This window comes from Myotis lucifugus, unplaced genomic scaffold (assembly GCF_000147115.1).
Source record: "Myotis lucifugus unplaced genomic scaffold, Myoluc2.0 scaffold_131, whole genome shotgun sequence".
Classification (NCBI taxonomy): domain Eukaryota; kingdom Metazoa; phylum Chordata; class Mammalia; order Chiroptera; family Vespertilionidae; genus Myotis; species Myotis lucifugus.
Window position 1 is genome coordinate 2,244,967 of NW_005871179.1, and position 21,794 is coordinate 2,266,760.

General features: G+C 46.4%; 1 protein-coding gene across 1 annotated transcript in view; it reads left to right on the top strand.

Moving 5' to 3' along the window:
• Window positions 1–21,794, top strand: part of CSMD2 (CUB and Sushi multiple domains 2) — a 268,349-nt gene that overhangs the window by 167,011 nt on the left and 79,544 nt on the right. The window contains exons 23-32 of the mRNA XM_023758472.1: window positions 694–881; window positions 3,664–3,722; window positions 8,548–8,680; window positions 9,449–9,643; window positions 10,610–10,726; window positions 11,979–12,092; window positions 18,765–18,860; window positions 20,023–20,226; window positions 20,645–20,769; window positions 21,263–21,359. Coding sequence (XP_023614240.1) covers window positions 694–881; window positions 3,664–3,722; window positions 8,548–8,680; window positions 9,449–9,643; window positions 10,610–10,726; window positions 11,979–12,092; window positions 18,765–18,860; window positions 20,023–20,226; window positions 20,645–20,769; window positions 21,263–21,359 — 1,328 coding nt within the window. The remainder of the gene's footprint in view (window positions 1–693; window positions 882–3,663; window positions 3,723–8,547; window positions 8,681–9,448; window positions 9,644–10,609; window positions 10,727–11,978; window positions 12,093–18,764; window positions 18,861–20,022; window positions 20,227–20,644; window positions 20,770–21,262; window positions 21,360–21,794) is intronic.

Below are 21,794 nucleotides of genomic sequence, written 5' to 3' on the forward strand. Positions count from 1 at the left end.
AGAAGCAGGGAGGGGACCTGGGTTCTGGACCTGCTCCAGCTGACTCCTGGGTGTGGAGAGTTGGTAACTCATTTTCCCTTCTGTGCATAATATAGTGAATATGGACAATATTGTTTTATAATCACCAAACTCGTTAAAAGACTCGATCTCAATTATTCCAGCCACTAAAAAGAAATGATAATTATGTGAGGTGATAGAGGTGCTAATTATTACTACAATGGCAATCATATTGCATATGTAAATGTATCTAGTCAACTTGTTGTATGCCTTAAACTTACACAGCAGTGTATGTCAAATACATTTCAATTAAAAAATTTTTTTTAAAAGAGGATGTTCCGTTTCAGCTCCAGCTTTCTGAATGCTGACTCTGGAATCTGCCTCCTCTGCCCAAGCCTGCTTTTTCCATCTTTTCCACTCACTGGGAGGTGGCTGGGGCCTCATCCTTCCCTGCCCCACCAGGAAGTCTCCGGGTTGGGTGCCCGTGGGTGGAGGGCGTGCTGTCTGGGAGGCCTGGAACCAATCCCCCACAGTTACCAAGGGACAGTAGTGTTGCGATAAGCGTGTAGTTTGTGTCTTTTATTCTAGGATATGACATACAGTAATGAAATTTTACATGTTAAACCAACTTTGGTTGTGCCCAGTACGAGCTCTGTTTGACCTTGGTGGGGTGGGGTGGGATGTTTTTGTTCCCAGCTTTAACCTGGAGCCTGGCTATGACTTCCTTCACGTCTACGACGGGCGGGACTCTCTGAGCCCTCTCATAGGGAGCTTCTACGGCTCCCAGCTCCCCAGCCGCATTGAGAGCAGCAGCAACAGCCTCTTCCTCGCCTTCCGCAGCGACGCATCCGTGAGCAATGTTGGCTTCGTCATCGACTACACAGGTAAGGGCGCTGCTGGCAGAGATGACTGAGGGCAGGGCCCAGCAGACCTGCCAGAGGGAAAGCCTAGGGTAGGGGGAAGAGCAATGGACTGATCACCACACAGCAGCGCTGCCACCTGCAGAACACCTGCCTCCCCTGTGGCCCTCCAGGTGGCTTAGCCTTTCGCACCCATTTGCCCCAGGCCTGGGAGAAAAGAGGCCAGCATTCTTTTTATACCTCGTTTCTATTTTCACATCATTCCTCCCCTTTTCTCATTTTTTTTTCTATGAGGATCTTTCGTGGCTCTTCAATCCCACAACCTCAGCCCACACATACCCACTAACCTCTTCCTGGTCACTCCCCTGCATTTGCTGAGGATTCCGATGTAAACCTCAATCCTCCTCTCCACCCCACAGCGTCCCGCCATCCTGGATAACTTCTGTGTGCATATGGACCCCAACCCCTGGGGTCACAGTGCCTGGGCCTCTGTCCCATGGACACTCTGGCACCTTGCCGTAGGCTAGACATGTTCTGATACTCCCTGGGCACATTTGGTCATCCCTCCAGTTTTCCCATTCTCTTATTCTCATTGCACTTTTGGGTTAATTAAGACAAGTTCAGTAGTATAAGGGTCCAGGGCAGGGGTCAGCAAATTTTTTCTTAAAGAACCACATAGTAAGCATTTTAGATTGTGAGCCACATCATCTCCATCACAACCACTGAGCTCTGTCCTTGTAGCACTAAAGCAGCCGAAGACAGAATACAAAGGAATGGGCGTAACTGTGCTCCAATAACGTCTCCTTACAAGAACAGGCCGAGTCCCTGCCTGGTCTAGACTCTCAGATTGACTGAGCTCAGGCCTCGTGGCTACCACTTAGCAGTTGAGTGGACTTGGGCAAGTTTATTTAACCTCTTGAAAACTCCAGGTCCTCATCTATAAAATGATAGTAGAATAATTCCTATCTCACAGAAATGTAAAGATCAATGAGTTCTTGCATCAAAGCTCTTGGTTCGGTGCCTGGCACATATCAAGCATCCCATAATGTTCAAATAGGAGCAGTCATAGTGGTCATAGTAGTAGGATGAGTTCCAGGCTCTCAAGCACTCCACTTTCTTCTCTCTTTTTGACCTTTTCTTCTTCCCTAATTATCCCAGACACCATTATCCAAATCCCAACTCTATTTCTTGCTTGATTTGTGGGCTTGGCAAGTTATTATCTCTTAGAATCCATCCCTCTTATCTCTATCTATCTAATTATGTTTCAGAAGGTTAAAATTAAAAGGTATTGCATACTTACATATTATATGTCTGAGCATAATATCCAGTATGCACTAAAGACTCTGCAGATAGAGGTGATTGATTTTGTTTGTGTAACTGTAACCCAAGTGCACCCAGGCCTCATCAGCCTGTGTGCACAAATGGAGTCACGTGACCAGTTAAAAATGAAAAAAGTTTCTGGCTCCTGTCCCCCCCACACCCCCACTTGCATAATGTGGGACTTCAGCAACCTTTCAAAGTGCTCTCTAATTAAATATTTTTGGCAACTCCTGGGACTATCTCACATGAGCTCACAAATAACATCAATCATAGTAATAGCCAACAGTGTCTACCAACTGCTGGCACTGTCCTGAGCACTTCACGCCCATCTATTCATCAACGTCCTCATAACTATCGATTGTCTGCAGTTTGTCAGATGCAGTTCTAGAAAACACTTGGTGCACAGATTAGAGATGTTTTGCTTGTGGTCTTCTTTCTTCGTGGGGCGGCCTGAGCCTCTCTTCCTGCAGACACCTGCCATTTGCTAACCCTCCTGGACGCAAACCCTTCTCCACAGGCTGATAGCACAGCAAACTCTGTCACCGGTGATGGAATTCTAACAGAGGACACGACTTAGCCGACTTAGACACAGCCTGTGACCCCATCGCTCCACCACCACCACCCACTGCCATATCATCATCATCATCATTTTTCTTCTTAGTCATCTCTCTAATCACACCCTCATCAGTACTTTCAGTTTTCCCAGCCTGAGGTCCTTCTATTGTATAAACCTTTCAAAACTGCACCCTTTGTTACACCTACACCCAAATAGCTGAGCACAGCCAGAAAAAGTCATACAAACATGGCACTTTAACCCCAACCAAGCCTTATCAGCCACCAGAGTGACTTCTGACCTGTCTCACCTGAGTCTTGTACTTGATGGAGATTCTAAAATTTCACCCCAAAAGTCACCACTTTCAGCCTCCTTACAAGATGACTTCTTTTCACCATCCCTGGATATACTAAGTTACTGGTAGAAACTCCCTCCGCTTCCTCCCTAGTCACCTTGTTCAGGGTTATCTGGCTGTGGCCACCTCTCCCATAGATCTTCTCCACTGAATCCATGGGCTAGAGCCACACCTCCAGGTCCTCTTTCCCAAAGCAGCCCTTTCCGCTTTCCTCTGTTGGACTGAAATCATATCTAGAGGGATCCTCAGGTCCAAAACACAGCCCCAGAGAATAAGACCTACCTACATGCCATCTAAGCCAGTGACTGAAGGAGGCCAGTCACTGGAAAGAACAGAGGCACAGCCCATCCATGCCCTCTTCACCACCTTATTGTGATCTGTGGTTCCAGTACCAAGATAAATATGTCTGTTTAGGGTGGGTGGTACCCGGTGAGACCTGGAGCTGCCTTCCATATTCAGATTTCACGTCTCCTAATATTAGTCACCCCTCTGCTCTGTCTCCAGTCTCTGCTCAGGTAGCCTATTTGCTGGGACCCAGGCACCCTGCCTTACCCTGTGGTCTCCTCTCCCTGTCCCAGGATCCCTAGATTCCCAGAATGGGTCTACTGTGCAGCCAGATCCTATGGCCTTAACCAATGTGAGACAGAAAAGAAAAGACTATTATAAAACAAATAACTAACGGCCAAACTAATTTAAGCTAAAAGGGGTTCTAGGTTTTAATATCACAGATAACGAAAACTTAAACTGAGCTCCAAAAGGGGATGTATTTTTAGAATATGAGAGCCCCAGAATGGGAAGTATAAGGGACTGAAATCAGGGTGGGAGAGTCAGAGGTTGGGATTACCCTCCTCTGTCTCCAGAACCCATGAGTCTCTTCCCTGCCCCTTTCTGAGTATTTGCTCTATTCTCCTTTCTCTGGAAAATAATTTTCATTGCTTCTCCATTTCCCTAAGACAAGTGTGGCTGTCTCACTCTTGACTCTGAGTCACTTTCCAGTCTGCATCCAAATTCTGAGTCCCAGAGGACCATCGGGTTGACCAGGCTTACGTTAAGCATCACAGAATTGGGATTTTTCATGAGGAGCTAGGATAGATCAGGCATGTTTATTCATTTGTTCATTCAGGAAATCTTTAGTGAGAACCTACTATGTGCCATACACTGTGAAAACAGAGCAAAGCCCCTGCCTCCGGGGAGTTCACTTCCTAAACGGACAGACATTTCTAAATGAGAAGTTGGCGTTGGCAGCCCACCTAATCATAATGTAGCGATGGGTGGTTTCTTGGTGTCTCTGTTCAATTGCTCCTGGAAAGTGGCTGTGGTGTCCGCCATTTCTAGACAGGCCTCCTGGGAGATGATTCTGGATGCAGTCATGTCATTTGTGTAATTTTTGAGACCATGCTTTGAGGCACTTCTCATCTGAATTCTGCCTCCTGGGTAGATTTTGCCCTTTGCTAGAAGAAAACAAAAGGAATGAGGAGGGTCCTTTCTTTTGGATACAGTTATTAAAAAGGAATCCCGGGAGGTTACTGTCAATCTCCAGGCCAGAGAAATCGGCAGAATAGGTGGGTGGGAATCTTTATTCTCATCTTCCAGCGGGTGTGGTGGCCTCTTCCTGGGTAGGGACAGGCTAGGACATCCATGAAAAGGTATAGAGATCATTCATCCATTTGATTAATGTTTATTGAGCTTCTACTTCATGCCACATCCTGGGCTGGGTATAGAGGATAACCAGTGAGCAGAATGGTCACGGTTCCTACTCTGAGGGAGTGTAAAGGTGAGTGAGGGAGACAAACAATAAAGAAGACAAACTAGAAGTGAGAAGCATGAGAAGTTAGGGAAGAGCAAGCTACTCTGAGGAAGAGAAACAAGGAGCCCACTTCAGAGTGACAGTTGGTAGAGGTGATGGCTTTGCTGGGCAGGTGACATTGAAACAGAGACCTACAGGTTGAGAAGAGCAGGGGCGAGATGATGTTCAGACAGAGGAAAGAAGAGCTCAAAGCACTTGTTAGAGAGTCTGAAATAACTCAGGGAAGGCCAAGGTGAATCAACCTGGCCTGGAAGGTACTAGGAAGTACCTATTTTCTCTTTCAAGCCCTCGGAAGTGACACTGTGAGCCAAGGAGTTGCAACTAGATTTCCACACCTGCTCCCACTGTCACCACCCACCGCTGCCATGGGCCTGCCTTCTAAATTCGAAATGGAAATCTCTTCATTTCTGCTTATTTTTAAAGTAGCACCTGTTGGGAGGAAGAATTCAAACAATACAGATGCATATAAGATGAACTCTAAAAACTTCCATCCTCTGTTACTACCACCCCTGAGAACCATTAGTCATGGCTTGTTGTCTCATTCCAGATAGTTTATATAAAGTAAATTCTAGACTAGGGTTGGCAAACTTTTCCTGTAAAAGGCAAGATAGTAAATATTTTAGGCTTAGCAGGCCAGATGATCCCTGCTGCATCTGCTCTTCTCTGCTGCTATAATGTTAAAACAGCTGTAGACAGTATATAAACAAATGGGTGTGGCTGTGTGCCAATAAAACTTTATTTACAAAAACAGGTAGGGCGCCTGTGAATTGTAGCTTGCTGATCCCAGTTCTATATAAATGGAATCACACCATGTATACTAATCTGTAATATGGGTGGGGTTGTTTTTTTTTTGGGGGGGGGGTTGCTTTGTTTTTTACCCAGCAATATAGCCCTTGGACATCTTTCCATATCAGTATTCAAAGACTTCCACTATTCTTTTTAAAGGCTGCTTGTATTTCGGTGGATGGCTCTAATTCAACCTTTTTAAATAGTTCTGTATTAGTTGAGGGTTTGGGTGGTTGTTTTTTGTTTGTTTCTATTACAACATTTAGAAATGCCCCTTTTCTATTAGGATAAGAAGAAGCTGGTTCTTATAATTTCCCCCTTCTTGGGGGGTGGGGGCTGGGTATTATTTATTATCATCATGATGTTTTAGTCATTTAGTTTTATCATTTACAGCTGAGCTCTGGTTTGGCAGACCGAAGACCAAATTTTGGTCTTAAATCTGCCTATTAACAGTTGAATGACTTGAAAGACTTAGTTAGCCTGTCTGATCACCACATTCCCCATTTATAACCTGGACAGCAGTGTACCTGGCCCTGCCCACTTCAGAGGCCACTGTGATGTACAAATGCGATAACAGGTTGGAGAGTACTTTGAAAATTACAAAGTGATATTCCTATGTAAGAAGCTATCATCATTATCATTATCCTAATCATTATTATTAACACGATAATGATGCAAGGATGAGCTCTTCTGGCTCTGACATGTGACTGTAGAATAGAGTCTGTAGTTGGAATCATTGATTTTCCAAGCCCTGAGGTGTCCAGCCAATCAATTCAGCATCCATTTGTTAAGCCTCTATTATGTGTCAGATACGGCCAGCCCTAGCACCAAGTTCTGTGCTAGTTGCCGGGATTCAGAGAAGAATAGGTGATGGTCTCTGTCCTCTATGAGTTCAGAACCTACTGAAAAGAAACTTTATCCAAATTACAAGATAGTGCCATGCACGCTAGGTCAAGAGAAGAAAAGCAGGATTCCGCCAGAGAGAAGACAGGGTTGAGAAATGTGCTCAAGAGAGGGTGGCATTGAAAAGTGCAGGATTTGCCTACAGAGGAGGGAGGAAAGGACTTGTGGACACAGTGTCTAGTTCTGGGGCCCAGTGCCAGCGCAGCAGTTACCTAAAAGCACAGTTGCTGTTACGAGGTAGAAGTTTACTTCCTGTAAAAGAAGTCTGGCGACTGTCATCGAGGCTAATGAAGTGGTTCCACCCAGGTTCCTTTGTCTGTCTGCTCTACAACGCTAGTGCATGGCTTCAATCCCAAGGTTACCTCGGGGTCCAAGGTGGCGGCGACTGGAGTTCCAACCATGATGTCTGAGTTCCAGACTGAGGGGTGGAGGAAGGAAAGGAAGAGGGAAGGGCCAAAGAGCATTCTCTCAGCTGTCACCTTCCCTTAAGCAGCCTTTCTAGAAACCCCACACTTACCCACTTAAGAACACTATATATTGAGTGCCTACCATGTGCCAGGCACTGGACTACAGCAGTGAGCAAAACTGAAGAACCATCCTTGTAAAACCTACATTCTAATGGGGAGAGAGAGAGAGAAATGAGGTAAGCATATGGTACATGAGGCAGTATTGATCAGAGGAAAACAGCAGAGAAGGATGACGGGGAGTGTGGGGAAAGGAATATTGAAATTTTAAATAGCGAGTCAGGAAGGTGTCACTCTCCCGATGATTTCCAGCCCTAGAGTTCCAGCCAAATTCAGAAGACATTGAGTTAAATCCTCAAAGAGGTGAGAGAAGTAGCCATGCGGATGGGGGAACATTCTGAACACAGAGGCCAATGTGGTTGGAGCAAAGTTAGAAAAGGAACAATAGGAGTTGAGGTCACAGAGGAGAGGATTGGAGGCAGAAACTGCAGGGGTTTGTAGGCCTGTAGGCTTTTGGCTTTTCCTCTTAGTGAGACAGTAGAATATAGTATTATTTGACCTGACTGTGTTTATATCTCTTTGGCCAGACCTAGCTGTCCAGGAGGCTGGAAAGTGTAGATTTTAGCTGGTGCCATGATTCTCTGCATAAAACCTGGGTTCCTTTGTTTAAGGATGAAGATGGGGAATAGATATTGGATGCCACACCTAGTTTTGCTTCTAATGAGCTATGTGGATTTGATCCCAAGTTACTTAATTTCTCTGAACTTTAAATAAGATTTGACCCACTTTGAATTTATAAGAAGGACAGATGAAATATAAGATCTGGGGACAGTTCTCTGTCTCTGTGATTTGCATATGAGTCAGGCAATGGCCAGTTGTATTCTTGCCAGAGCCACCAAGTTTAGGGGGAGGACAGATTGGTGTGGGAGTCAAAGGGACACATCACAGGGCACCTGAAGAAGCCACTGAGGGGTCCTCTACTAGGTGAGAGACAATAATCTGGGTCCCACTTGAGTGTGAATTTACTGGTATATCTGGGACTGCTCCACCCCCTGATATGGGGAAAGACCAAGAGCAGGGCCCTCATAAGGGCTCCGATGCAAGAGTGGCTAGAGTAGACTCAACAGGAACATAGACTCTCAGAGCCCCATTCCATCAGTCAGCAGGCTGATTGGCAGCTGAACAACACACTCTAAAGCCATCGATGCCACTTGTATAAGTAGCTTACAAGGCACCAGGTGACAATGACAGCCATCAGCCAATTTCCTCTTGAGCCATTCATCTCTGAACTCTGATCCTTTTTATTCTGGTTCTTTCCTCATCAGATCTCTTTCAATTTCTGAGTCCTCCTGCAAGGACTGTTGGCACCTCTTTGTGAGCCCCCATCTCTAGATCTCTTGGTAGCATAGTCTCCTGATATCAGTTGCATTTCCCTGCTACTGCCCAGCCTCCGTTGTGTCCTGACACTGCCCAGCCCTGATGACAGGCCTTTTGACCATCAGTGGTCCTGGAACAAGGACAATGAGGAGAAGCAGTGCATGGAAGTGAACATGGTTCAGGATTTCCAGCTGACGGCAGGGAGGCTGAGGAGATTCGGGGCCCTGGCTAGTCCTGTAATTGCTCGGGCAGCATCAGGTTCACTTTGGTCCAGTGCAAGGGGCAGAGTGGGTGCCTTTAGGCACGTTGTGGTATGCCTGATTGGGAAGACATACAAGCACAGTAGCCAAATGGGAAATACTGTCTTAATGAACTAGCCAGCACCCAATGCCCCACTGTAAAGCTCTGGAAGAGTGTTGGAGACCCAGGCTTATCCCGTCTAGAATGGGCTTTCTACTTTCTTCCTAAATCTAGTATTGATAACCCTGGTGCTCAGAAGTGCCTGCAAGGTATGGATATGACAACCTACAAAGCCAGTGCCAGTTCCACCTCCCCAGCCAGCAGCACAGTTGTAGGCAAAAGAAAGAGAGGGAAAGAAAGCAGCCACCAAAAGTGAGGCAGGAGGCTGAGGAGGCCTGCCGTGCTGAGTGTGGGTGGTCTAAGATGAGCAAAGGGGTGGACTGTGCCTAAGCACTGACCTTCACCACAGTGACCCTGTCCGCAGTGGGATATGATCCAGGACCCTCAGCTCCTGCCAGTCCCAGCATCACATGCCTCTCTGGGAGAGTGGGCTAAGGGATGAGAAAGCTCCCCACAGGTTTACACAGTTCCCTCCTTCATAGTTCAGGGCAAGAATGTGGAGCGAGGAGGTGAAATCACTCTGCAAGATGATTTCCAGCCCTAGATTTCTAACCACATGTGCTCTGTGGCTATTACAGTCAGGGCTTCCTTATGGGCGCTGCACCATGGAATCAGGCCACTACTGAGTGCTGCATATGTGTATGTGTTTATTTTTCTTTTTCCCAGAAAACCCACGAGAGTCATGCTTTGATCCTGGTACAGTCAAGAACGGCACACGAGTGGGGTCCGACCTAAAGCTGGGCTCCTCCATCACCTACTACTGCCACGGGGGCTATGAAGTGGAGGGCTCATCAACCCTGAGCTGCGTCCTGGGGCCCGATGGGAAGCCTGCGTGGAACAACCCCCGGCCAGTGTGCACAGGTGGGGGAGCCAGGGTGGGGAGGGAGAAGGAGGGAGTGAGGGCATGCAGAGGCAGAAGAGGCTATGGGCAAGGGGAGGGGGAGGGGGGAGGGAGGCAGGGTCCTCAAAAGCAGGGTTGCTCCTTGGGTTCGCTGTAAGTGAGAATGGCTGATCATTCACCAGGTATGCTAGGCCCTGTCAGTGTGTCATCTCTCTCAGATCAGTATCCCACCCACACTCACAAGTCCTCAACAGCGGCCCGCAGACATGCCAGCGGCTCAGACCAGGGAGAAGAGAGTTTAAAGATGACCCAGCTCATTTTTATTTCTATGAAAACTCACTTAGGGGCCCGATGTGTAAAACTAAGGCCCCCGGGGTGGGCTGACCAGGGATGTGGGTTAACCATGGAATCCTAGCAGATGTAATGTCAGAACTTCAAGAGCATGGTAGCCACCTAAGTTGAAGAGCACCCTTTGCCCAGGTGAAAGAGCTTGGCTCTGAGGCCCACCCCCTGCGGAACAGGGTACCGTGGATGAGAGCAGAAGGTGGCTGGGTCGTGGGGCTAGTCTGGGGAAGCCGTGGCTCTCCACTCATGCAGATGCTAACCACCAGGTGCAGACGTCAGCCATGGGAGTGGCAGAGTAGTTCTGGTTCTCCTTGTCAGCAGAAGAGGTTCCTAAAATGCTCCTCAAGGCTGTGTCTCCAGAGACCAGCACCCTTGTTAATAGTTAGAGGGCTAGGGTTGACATGTGCGCAGGAGGGTCGCTGATAGCATCAGGGTGGGTTTTAGGCCATGTGCCAGGTCGGGGATGGATGTCCTCGGGCAGGACAGGGTGGTGTCCTCAGAAGTCCCTTCCTCCACGTCAGTGGCTGTGCACCTCATGGCAGCCCAGCAGGGCCAGAAGCTCAATTGGGGCGTGAGCAGGACAGGACGGACACTGATGAGGCCCACAGGTCACCTGGCCCTCTGTCTGATTTCTCTTTCAGCCCCCTGTGGAGGACAGTATGTGGGTTCAGATGGAGTGGTCTTGTCCCCCAACTATCCCCAGAACTACACCAGCGGACAGATCTGCCTGTATTTTGTCACTGTGCCCAAGGATTATGGTATGGGGCTTTATGTGTGTTTATTTGTTTACGTTTTCTGACTCCTTCCCACTCCTCAGCCCCTTCCCAATTGTATCCCAATTCCACTCCCAATTGTATCCGCGCCTTTTGTGGGAATAGGCCGAACAGTGTCCCCTAAAGAACAACTGAGTCTGGATGCCAGAAGTGGGCTGTCGAATACACTCCTGACACACGAGGCAGGAAGGGCACAAGTCGGCCAGAAGCAAGGGGATGGGGGTAGTGAGGAAGTAGGCAGAACCCAGGGAAGGTGGGAGCACTCGGCTACCCAGCACAGCACAAGTCTGAATAGAGATGCTGCAGACCCATTCCCGATTGGGAACTCAGGGATGGGTAGCCAGGGGGCAGGAAAAAGTGAGGAGTGGGATGGAGCTCGGTTGCAAATACAGGTGAAGGGGCTAGGAGCCACATCATTCCTTCTGAGACCTGAGCCTGGTCCAGCAGCTGTAAGCAGGACGAGCAAGAAAAAAATGAGGAGCAGGCCCTGAGAAGACATAGAAACCTCCAGGTTCCAAGAATCCAAGGTAAAAAGAAGCAGAGCTTCTCAACTGGGAGTGGGGACAGTCACAAGTGCTGCCGGCCCTGGGGGACTCAGAATGTTCCTGGGGAGCACAGGCCACTGGTCCCTGGACAATCAGGTGAGCAGCCTGGCTGCTTTCTCCCTGGGTCTCTTCTTTGTAGGGGGAATAAGAACTATTTCTATACACAGTTGGTGTCGAATGGGGCAGAGGGCATCGATATATCCTGACCACCTAGGAGAGAGACGGGGCAGCCTGCAGAGAGCAGGCTGCTTCGCAGGGCAAGACCTGCTGTCACTCCCCAAACATCTGTTAAGCACCTGTCAGGGACAAGGTCCTGTGATCACATGGAAAATGAGGGGTGTTACCAAAGCCCTTTCATGTCCTTGAGTAGCTGCAGCAGCTGCTCTCTGGGAGTAGATGAGCTCAGGGCCACCGTCACCAGCCTGACCATCGGTGCAGTTCTCAGTGTGATCCTGACCCATGTGGGAGGCCAGCCAGCCAGCCCTTCCCAGCTCCCTGCGTCCCTGTGCCTGGGGGCTAGCCAGTGTGCTAATCAGCCAGTAGAAAGGCTCAGCAAGGAGTTCGCCCCAGGAACCAACGACTCCCTCTGAGGCTTCCCTCTTCCTGGCCTAGGGTCCCCCAGACCTCCCACCCTTCCCCCCAGCATGGCACGCAGTCTTCCACACTGAGCTCTCCACACTCTCCCCCCGCAGTGGTGTTTGGACAGTTCGCCTTCTTCCACACGGCCCTCAATGACGTGGTGGAGGTGCACGACGGCCACAGCCAGCACTCCCGGCTCCTCAGCTCCCTGTCGGGCACCCATACAGGTACCCCGGGCCGGGCCAGCAATGGGGGTGTGGTGGGTCGGGGCCTCACGGGCCAGCTCAAAGGAAAGAGGCCCTCGGAGCCTGCCTGCCGGTGGAACCCCACTGTTGGGTGTTGGCAGCCATCAGCTCCTGACAGCCCATACCTAGAAGGGGGCTTCCAAAACCGCTCTCACCCCAAGCTGTGTCTGCACCACCCCCGTGGGGTGTAGCATGCCCCGTTGTTTTATATTTAACCCCAATACATTTCTCCAATTATAAACATATTGCATTTTCATTGAGAAAACTTACAGCAAATCAGAAAATAATTATATAGAGAATTAAAATAAATAAAAGCCACCCAGAAAGAACCACTGAAAAGATAGTGTATCTCGTTTCCAGTCTTTATATCTACTTAGACTTAATCTTTTACATATTTTATTGAACAAAGCAGTATACATATTTTTATTGAAATATTCATCATGAGCATGTCATTATGTCTCTGTCATTATTTTATCCTATAATAGGATTTTTAAATGCTGCATAATAGTCTATCATATAGTTATTTAAAATTTATGTAATGAATTCCCTATTATTGAACATGTAGATTGTTTCCAATTTTTCACTCATTTGAATAGTAATTCCGTGTATTCTACATGTCATTATACACATCTCTATTACCTTGAAATATCTAGAAGTAGAATTGCCAAGTAAAGGATATGTGAGATCCTTAATTCTCTTTTAACAGATTGTCAAATATGCCCCTAGAAAATTCCTGCCACTTTGCTCACCAACAATGAATAAGAGGGAATGTTTTATCCTCACAAAATTGGGTAATTAAAAAGCAAAAGCATTATCAGTTTGAAAAGTGAAAATGGTATCTCATTTTTTAATTTGCTTTTTTTATTACTAGTTAGGTTAACATTTTTATAATGAAATTATTGGCCCATGCATTTTTTATTTGTGAATCCACTTGTGAATTAGTATTGATTTTTCTATTAGCATTTATTTTCTTATTTATATAGTAGAGTACCATATTATTATAAGCTATATATATAGTATGCTATAAAAACCTCTTGTCTATATCATATGTTATAAAAAGCCTTCCCCTTTCACTTGCCATTTAATTTTCTTCAGGGTGTGTTTTAATGTCAGGAAATTTAAATTTTATTTAAATTTGTGTCGTTTGCCATTTAATTTTCTTCAGGGTGGGTTTTAATGTCAAAATTTAAATTTCCTGTAGTATCAAATCTATCAGTGTTTTTCTTTTATGGTTTTCTCCTTTACTTTCATGCTGATGAAATAAATATTCCTCTGTGTTTTCTTTTACTTCTTTTTCATTTCATTGTTTTGTTTTAATAACTTTGGGCTTTATTTTGATATATTATTTGATATAGGGAATATAATCATATTCTTTCCAACTTAGTTAATCAGTTGTCCTAACAGTACTTTCAAAATGCCAGATTTACATATATTAAATTTTTATGAAGGAAAGGGTATGTTTCTAGACCTCTTATCCATTTCCTCTAAGTGTCTGTTGACTCTTATATCAATATGAAAAAGCTTTAATTATTGTAACATTATAATATTGTTTGATATTATCACAACTTTAAACATACGGTAAGATAAGTTCTCATAGACATTCTTTGTTTTGAATTTTTATTGGCTTCTCTTGCTTAACTTGTGCCTCCAGATAAATTTTAGAAATATATTGCCAAGTTTTTTAAAAATTGCATTGGAATTTTCACTGGAGTCCGCTAAACCTATAGATTAATTGGGGATAACTCATCTTTATAATAGGAATTCTTCTTCCCCTTCAGGAACATGCTGTATCTCTCCATTTCTGCTTCCTTTGTAAGCTTTGGAAGGTGTTACAATTTTCATTTAGGCCGTATGCATTCTTTGTTAACTTTTTTCCTAGATATTTCATGGCAATTGTTGTTGCTACTGTAAATGGGCCTCCCGTGTTATGTTTCCTAATTGATCTTTGCCAGTGTATTAGAAGACTGGCATTTTTGGTGTATTCATTTTGCAAAGTCATCCAACCCTCCATAACAATGCTAACGCTGCCAACTGATTCTCCTGGGTCCTTTAGGCAAGAAGTAATATCCTCAGCACATAAATGTATCTCATTATTTTATCTCTGCCTCTTCAATGTTTTTTCTCTTATCTCCATGGTTATTGGCCTGTTCCGGTATCTTACTTTGTTATGAATGCTGATGTTTTATATTTTAGTAAAATTTTTATTTTGTAATTATTTTAAACTTAGCAACATTGCTTATATAATATGCTGTGGCACTAATTAATCTCCTTTCTGATTGTGGTTATATCTCCTAGAACGCTGTGTTCTCCTCTGACTCCGCTGGACCAGGGGTTTTGTGTTGTTCGTTTTGTTTCATTTTCTTTTTTACTGCATCTACTTACCAGTTCGTCTGTGGTTTGGTTATTATTTCCTAATTAGTTAACCTCTGCCTTTCTTTTCATAATGTCTTTCTCCCTCTTTTGTTCTTCAGATTATTTTGTTCTTCTTGTTCTAATGCCTTGAATTGACAGCTTTGTTTGTTATTTTCTCTGTGTAATGAAGAGCATGTTTACAGCAATATATTCGATATATTCGCCTCTAAGCATAGTTTGGTTTCAAGCCACCAATTTTGATATGTACTGTTTTCATCATTGTTACTTTCTAAATAATTCATGATCCAGTTTTATTCTTTTCTCCCAGGACTTGTTTGAGAATGTCTCTTTCCCCTATTTCCCCCAAGAACCTGGATTTTGTTCTTGTTACATTTGTGTTGTTTTCTGTTTTTATTGTCATGTGGTTAGAGAATGTAGTTTATACCATTCTGCCTTGGGGATTAAATGAGGCCTCTTAGTAGCCAAGGGCTTGTTTTTAAATTCCCCAAGTATCTGAGAAGAATGCAGGTTCTCTGCAGGATCCAGATGCCTTACAGAGAGAAGGGCAGCTCAGCCCCTGCAGCCTCCCTGCCTGCACTCTACCTCAGCTCTCCCTGCAGCCTCACCTCCTACATCTAACCTCAGCTCTCCCTGCAGCCTCCCTGCCTGCATCTAACCTCAGCTCTCCCAGCAGCCTCACCTCCTGCCTCTAACCTCAGCTCTCCCTGCAGCCTCACCTCCTGCCTCTAACCTCAGCTCTCCCTGCAGCCTCACCTCCTGCCTCTAACCTCAGCTCTCCCAGCAGCCTCCCTGCCTGCCTCTAACCTCAGCTCTCCCAGCAGCCTCCCTGCCTGCCTCTAACCTCAGCTCTCCCTGCAGCCTCACCTCCTGCCTCTAACCTCAGCTCTCCCTGCAGCCTCACCTGCATCTAACCTGAGCTCTCCCTGCAGCCTCCCTGCCTGCACTCTAACCTGAGCTCTCACACTTCCTTGCCAGGTGCCTGGGGGCACAACACTTGACCACTCTGAGGTTCAGTTTCCTCATCTGTAAAATGCAGAGTAAAAGTTCTACCTCCTGGAGTTATTGTTTGGATTAAATGAGCTTTGTAATAGCAATTAGATCAATCTTACTCAGTTTTATTTTTCAGATTCGTTATATCAATGGTTCCCAATCAACTAGAACTATAAATTGGGATCTATTGTGGTAGGATGCTTTTTCAAAATCTCTGATAGATAGATAGATAGATAGATAGATAGATAGATAGATAGATAGATAGACAGACAGACAGAGGTATAAGTAGATATAGATATAAAAGTATAGATATAGGTACAGATAGAAATGGACATGTATACATTTGGAACTTATAGATGTATATATGGATATAGTTGTAGATACAGATGGGGACCAGAAGAAATAGAAATAGAAATAGAAATAGATAGATAGATAGATAGATAGATAGATAGATAGATAGATATAGATATAGCATCAATATATTCAAATATACTCAAATCATATCTTATTCCTCATTTGGAGAAATACTGATGATGAGCCGCCTGTACTGATGGGAGTGAAGTGTGTATTGAGGAAGGAAAAAACGTAGGGACACTACTCAACAATCTTCGTTTTCCTTTTTTATTTGCTATGTCAGTGACTGAGATTGCTGTGTGGAAGTGTTTCCCATACAATTGTGATATTTTGTTATCTCCTTGTGTTTCTAACAATTTTTATAACTCTGTTTGCCTAACATATCTTTCCTCATTTTCTGTGACAGTCTTTTCCTTTTAAAAGGAAGTTTACTTACTGATTTTATAAGTGGAACATCTGGTGTGCTACCTGTCAACTGTTTTGTTCTTTCTGGGTTTTTATTTGGTTTTGAGTTCATTGCTCCTCACTTTTCCATTCATATTGACCCCATCTCTAATTTCCATGTTTTTTTATATATTTGGATTTTTATATTAATGTTATTAGTAATTATTTTTAAATTATGGACTTCTTCCTCAAGAACAAGTTTTTATTTTTACATTTAGTTTTATTACCTATTCATAATAATTTTGGGGTTTTACTGTACTTTCCAGATTGTCTTTATCCCTGAAGTTTTTTATTTTCTTAGTTTCATTTTTTTAATAAGGCTCATAACTGCAATATTTTCTGTCACCTTGCATGTATGAGAATGAATTTCCTTTGACATATTATATAATTGACAACTTGATTCTAAATCAAGTTATGGGTCACAAATTTTTTCTTTCAACATTGTAGTATTCCACTCTACTCCAACAGCTACTGTTGCAGATGAGTTGGAGTCCAACCTGATTATTTTGTAGGTAACTAGTGCTTTTCTTTCTAAATGCCTTGCATATTTTTCTTAATTTCTAAAATCAAAAAGCCCACCAGGATGTTTTGCTTAGAAATCATTTTCCATTCATTAGATCTGGCACTTTATGAGCAATTTCAGTCCAAACCTTAAGTCTCTCTTAAGCTTAGGAATGTTATCTTCTTTCCTAACTTATTTTTTTTCCTCCTTCAATTTCTCTTGCCTTCTCTCTCTAGAATTCTTGATATATGCATATTGGATTTTTTCATCTGTCTTCCATGTCGCTCATCATTTCCCTCATTATTTTAATCTCTTTATCCTTTTTCTGTGAATTCTAGAAGAATTTCCCAAATTTAATCTCCATGTCTCTGTTCAATTTCTGCAGAATCCATCTGCCACGTACTAGCATTTCTCATCTCTTTGAAGCCTTTATTAATCTCAGCTCTTTCCTTTGACATGTCTTTCTCCTCTGATTTCACAGGTGCAATGCTAGATTTAATCTCGTGACAGTCATGATTGACAGTCTTCTGAGATTTTGCCTGTTCTTTGTTGTAGTTCATACAAAAATATTCGCATTGGTTTCCCAAGAGTGCTTTCCTCCCTTAAAACTTTGAAATATTTTCTTATGTCCAGTGATTTTACTAGCACTTGCTTAGCCATGAAGAGGGAAGTCTGCATATGTCCAGGAATGAAAGTCCAAATGGGTTTTGTAGGAGGTTAGGGGGGGTCCTCATCCACACGTCAGGCTAGGTGATGGGAGAGTGGAAAAGCTGAGTTTTGTCCCACTGACATCCATCAAGGGGAGAAGGTAGAGATAACAAGGAGACCCTCTGTCTTCATAAGTTGTAGTGGTATTGTTTTTTTGTTTGTTTTTTTGGTGGTGTTTTGTTTTGTTTTGTTTTTGCTTTGGCAGCCAAGAGTTAGCTGGGACAATGACTCCTAACAGGCTCAGCCACCTGGGTCACATGTAAGTCTCAGTGTGCTGTGCAAAAGGCTGTCCACTCCCTATGGCCAATAGCATCCCATCAGCTCTCTGCTTTTAGCTGATTCCAACTCCAGTCCTCACTGCAGTGGAAATGGAGCCTAGCTCTCTGCAGCCCCCACTTCCCTTCTGTTGCTGGAGTCAGCAGCCATTCTCAGGGGGGCATCATGCAGAGTGGCCATGCCATTGCCTGCCACTCCATACTCCCTCAGCTCCACAGGAAGGTGATGATGACCAAGACTGTGCTTCCCGGCTGTAGTTCTGGTTGTGCTGTCTTTATTCCGTCCGTCTGTACCACATCAGCAGAAGGTACACCTTCATCTTTGATAGAAAGACTGTCAGACTTCATGCACCCATTCAGGTTTCCATCAGTTTGTGTTATCGGTTGGGTGACAATGTGTCCTGCTTTGCCTGGGACAGTCCCAGCTTCCACTTGGTTGCCCCAGTATAAGTATTAAGAGCATGCCCTCTTAGTCCCAAAAGTGTTCTCAGATGGGCAATAATTATAGGATCGCTCTGGTTATTGATCATTTCACAGAGAATCTGGGAAAGGCCAGTTCCTCCCAAAGATCACAGCACCCTCCTTCCTGAAGCTGGAGCTTTTTCTTCTGTCAGACGGAGGGCAGCTCTCCTAGCAAACCGGTTTGCCGTGGCCGTTGTCCTCATCCCTCGGGTCCGCACATCTTTAGGGGCTTTCTCCTCTCGAGGCAGGTCATTTAGTCATTCTGACCCTCTTCCTTGATCTGTTAACTGGGGTTACTGAGCTCTTGTCATGCCAACCTCACATTGACTGTGAGTCAGGGTAAAGCCATGGATGCTAAAGCCTTCTGCAAACTTTACACTGAAACCGGCAGTAAAAATGTGAGGTTTCATTTCAGGAAGACCTGGGATGTGGAAGGAATTGCTGTGCGGGGGATGGGCACCCTCTCCTTCCTGGCCAGGATTTCAGCTGCCAGCCCAACTGCTGGACTCACTGTCTTCCTCTCCTCCTCACCCCTTATCTCGGCAGGGGAATCGCTGCCCTTGGCCACCTCCAATCAAGTTCTCATTAAGTTCAGTGCCAAAGGCCAAGCACCAGCCAGAGGCTTCCACTTTGTCTACCAAGGTATGTGGGATGTGGGGCTGGGAGGGCGAGGCAGTCTCAGGTTTCCAGCGACTCAATGCGACCTCTGCCCCTTAGTCTGAGACGCATTCTTAGGGCATTTGGGGCAGTTACTAGTTTGCGGGGCAGCTCTTTGAAATTCAGTTTGATTTTATACATTCATTTACTCAATAGACAATTCTCAGACCAAACTGCATGTTGAATGCGGGGAGAAATCAGACATGGGAAGCTAATTCTATCCCTATACTGCTTGGTACAGCCCCAAAGGCAGTGGTAAGACCAGCTCAGGCCTTTGCTAGACTCTCCTATGGAGCTTGGTTTTCCACAAGGCCCAGGAAAGGTGTGGGGGAAACAGGCTTGGCAGTGAGATGGACATGGAACTGGATGCCAGCCCTGCCACTTTCTAACTGGGCACCAGTTACTCCAGCGTTTGGAGTCCCAGTTTGCTCACCTGTTAAATCAGGGTAATAACATGACTTCACTGATAGGATTAAAAGAGCTCCCAGAGTAGCCAGACCAGGCAGGTCACCAGTGTGTGTTCCCTTTCTTACTGGCCCTGGTCCCCTGCAGGCCCCAGCCTCTGCTTGCCTGGGAGACTGTCCCCTTTTTAGGGCTCAGTCTAAGTGTGGTTCTGTTCATTCGATTGCCCAGATGAGCTACCTTGCCCTGTGCAGGGGGAATCCTGCCACAGGCGATGCCATACCTGGGCTTAGGTTAAAGGTCCTGTCTACCATTGTGGGTGGGAAGCGCGGAGATTCGCGTGATGGAGATCAGGCCCTGGGCAGGTCTCAGGCACATGGGAGAAGAGACCAAAAGCAAGTGAGGGCACTGACATGGAGGAAGGGCCATTCTCCCTGGTGGGGAATGTGGGAACCTGATGGTGAGGGCCATCGTTGGAAGGCAAGGACCACCACTGGGCCTGCAGCCTGGGCTGGGGACTCACACTGCCTCCCTGGTTTCCAGAAGCTGTGCTGCAGCACGGTGTCTTCATCTTTAGTTCAGTAAACGGGCCTCATCCTGGGAAGCCCTCACCCCTGCCAAGGGAGAGTGCCCAGAGCCTCTCAGGGTCCCGTCCAGGCTGTCAGGTCCAGTCCAGGTGTGTGTCCATCCCTGGGCCCGTTTCTAGAGGGAGAGGCCTGCCCCTCAGTGCGCTTGTCCCCTGCAGCGGTGCCCCGAACCAGCGCCACGCAGTGCAGCTCTGTGCCCGAACCCCGCTATGGCAAGAGACTGGGCAGTGACTTCTCCGTGGGGGCCATCGTCCGCTTCGAATGCAATTCCGGCTATGCCCTGCAGGGGTCCCCAGAAATCGAGTGCCTCCCTGTTCCCGGGGCCTTGGCCCAGTGGAATGTCTCAGCACCAGCATGTGTGGGTGAGTACCTGGACAACCAGGACTCGGGGAGGGGCGGCCGGAAGACAGTCCCTTCTCCCTGGGGAGGCAGCTACCCCGGGACACACAGCAGCCCCTGGCTGCAGCATAACTTAAGTAGGGAGTCCCGTTCCAGTCAGATCACTAGTCCTGTGGGTTGAATATGAAGACAGCAAGGAGGAGGAGCTGAGGTTGCTAGGGGTGGGGGGACATGTATGAAGGGACACATATGGGGCCAGGCCCCTGAAGAGGGTTGCATGGGGAGGATTCATGGGAGAGGGTGAGACTGGGGCTCTACTGGAGAAGCCAGCAGGGGGAAGAGTCACAAGCAGGCTGGGACGCCCTGAGAAAAGTCTGTTTGGGGAGGTTCCCATGGGAGACCCTCCAAGTCAAGCCTCTGACCAGAGTTGCCTCCTCCCAGTGCCATGCGGAGGCAACCTCACGGAGCGCAGGGGCACCATCCTGTCCCCTGGCTTCCCGGAGCCCTACCTCAACAGCCTCAACTGCGTGTGGAAGATCATGGTCCCCGAAGGTGCTGGCATCCAGGTAGGGGCGAGGAGACATCTCCATCAGGCAGGTGGCAGGAGCAGACATAGCCCTGTCCCTGCCCTTTAGGCCAGGTGTGGCGTTGAGGCCCACAAACAGAAAAACAGACAGCTCATGGCCCAGGAGCTGCAGGGTAGGGAGAGTGAGGAGAGCTCCAGGTAACGGGGAAGGAGGAGGGGTGGGCACTGGCTTCAGCCATCAGGGCGGGCTGGAGAAGGAAGTGGACCTGGGGCTGGAGTACAAAGACTGGGGAGGCTTCATAGGAAATACTTTTCAAATGGCTTGAAGGGTTTGTGTGGGGGTTTTCTTAAGATTGTGGGGACATTGGGGGTAAAGGGAAGGAGCGAACCCAGAAGCACACGCCTAGAGCGTCACATTTGCAGCCTGAACCGAAGGGACAGAGTTAGGGCCATAACGGGTGCCCAGTGGTCAAAACCAAGTGGAGGAATCCACAGGCTGTCTAACCAGCAGTTCAACCCCTCTACCTTCCCAGATTCAAGTCATCAGTTTTGTCACGGAGCAGAACTGGGACTCGCTGGAAGTGTTTGACGGTGCAGACAACACTGTGACCATGCTGGGGAGTTTCTCAGGTGAGGAGGGACTTCCAGGGACCTCAACTCAGAGGGTAGTGGTGGACTTTATTATTTTTAATTAAATTTATTGGGGTGACCTTGCTGATTAAGCTATATAGGTTTCAGGTGTACACTTCTGCATGGCCTGTGTATTGTATTTGTGTGTTTACCACCCCAGGGCAAGTCTCTTTTTATTACCATTTATTTATCCCCCCTTTACCCTCTTCTACCTCCCCAGAACCCATGTTGCCAAGATATAAAAAGGAGTCCTGTGCCCCAGATAAACTGCCTGCACTGCCTGTATTGCCCAGATAATGAGACATGTCAGAGTTATTTTGAAGATGGCTGGAAGGGAACTCAGCCTACTGCTGGCAGGAGGCTCTGTCACTGCTCATTTTGCAGAAAGTTGTTTGTGGTCTCCCTCCTCCCTGGGACATGGGAGACCCAGCACTC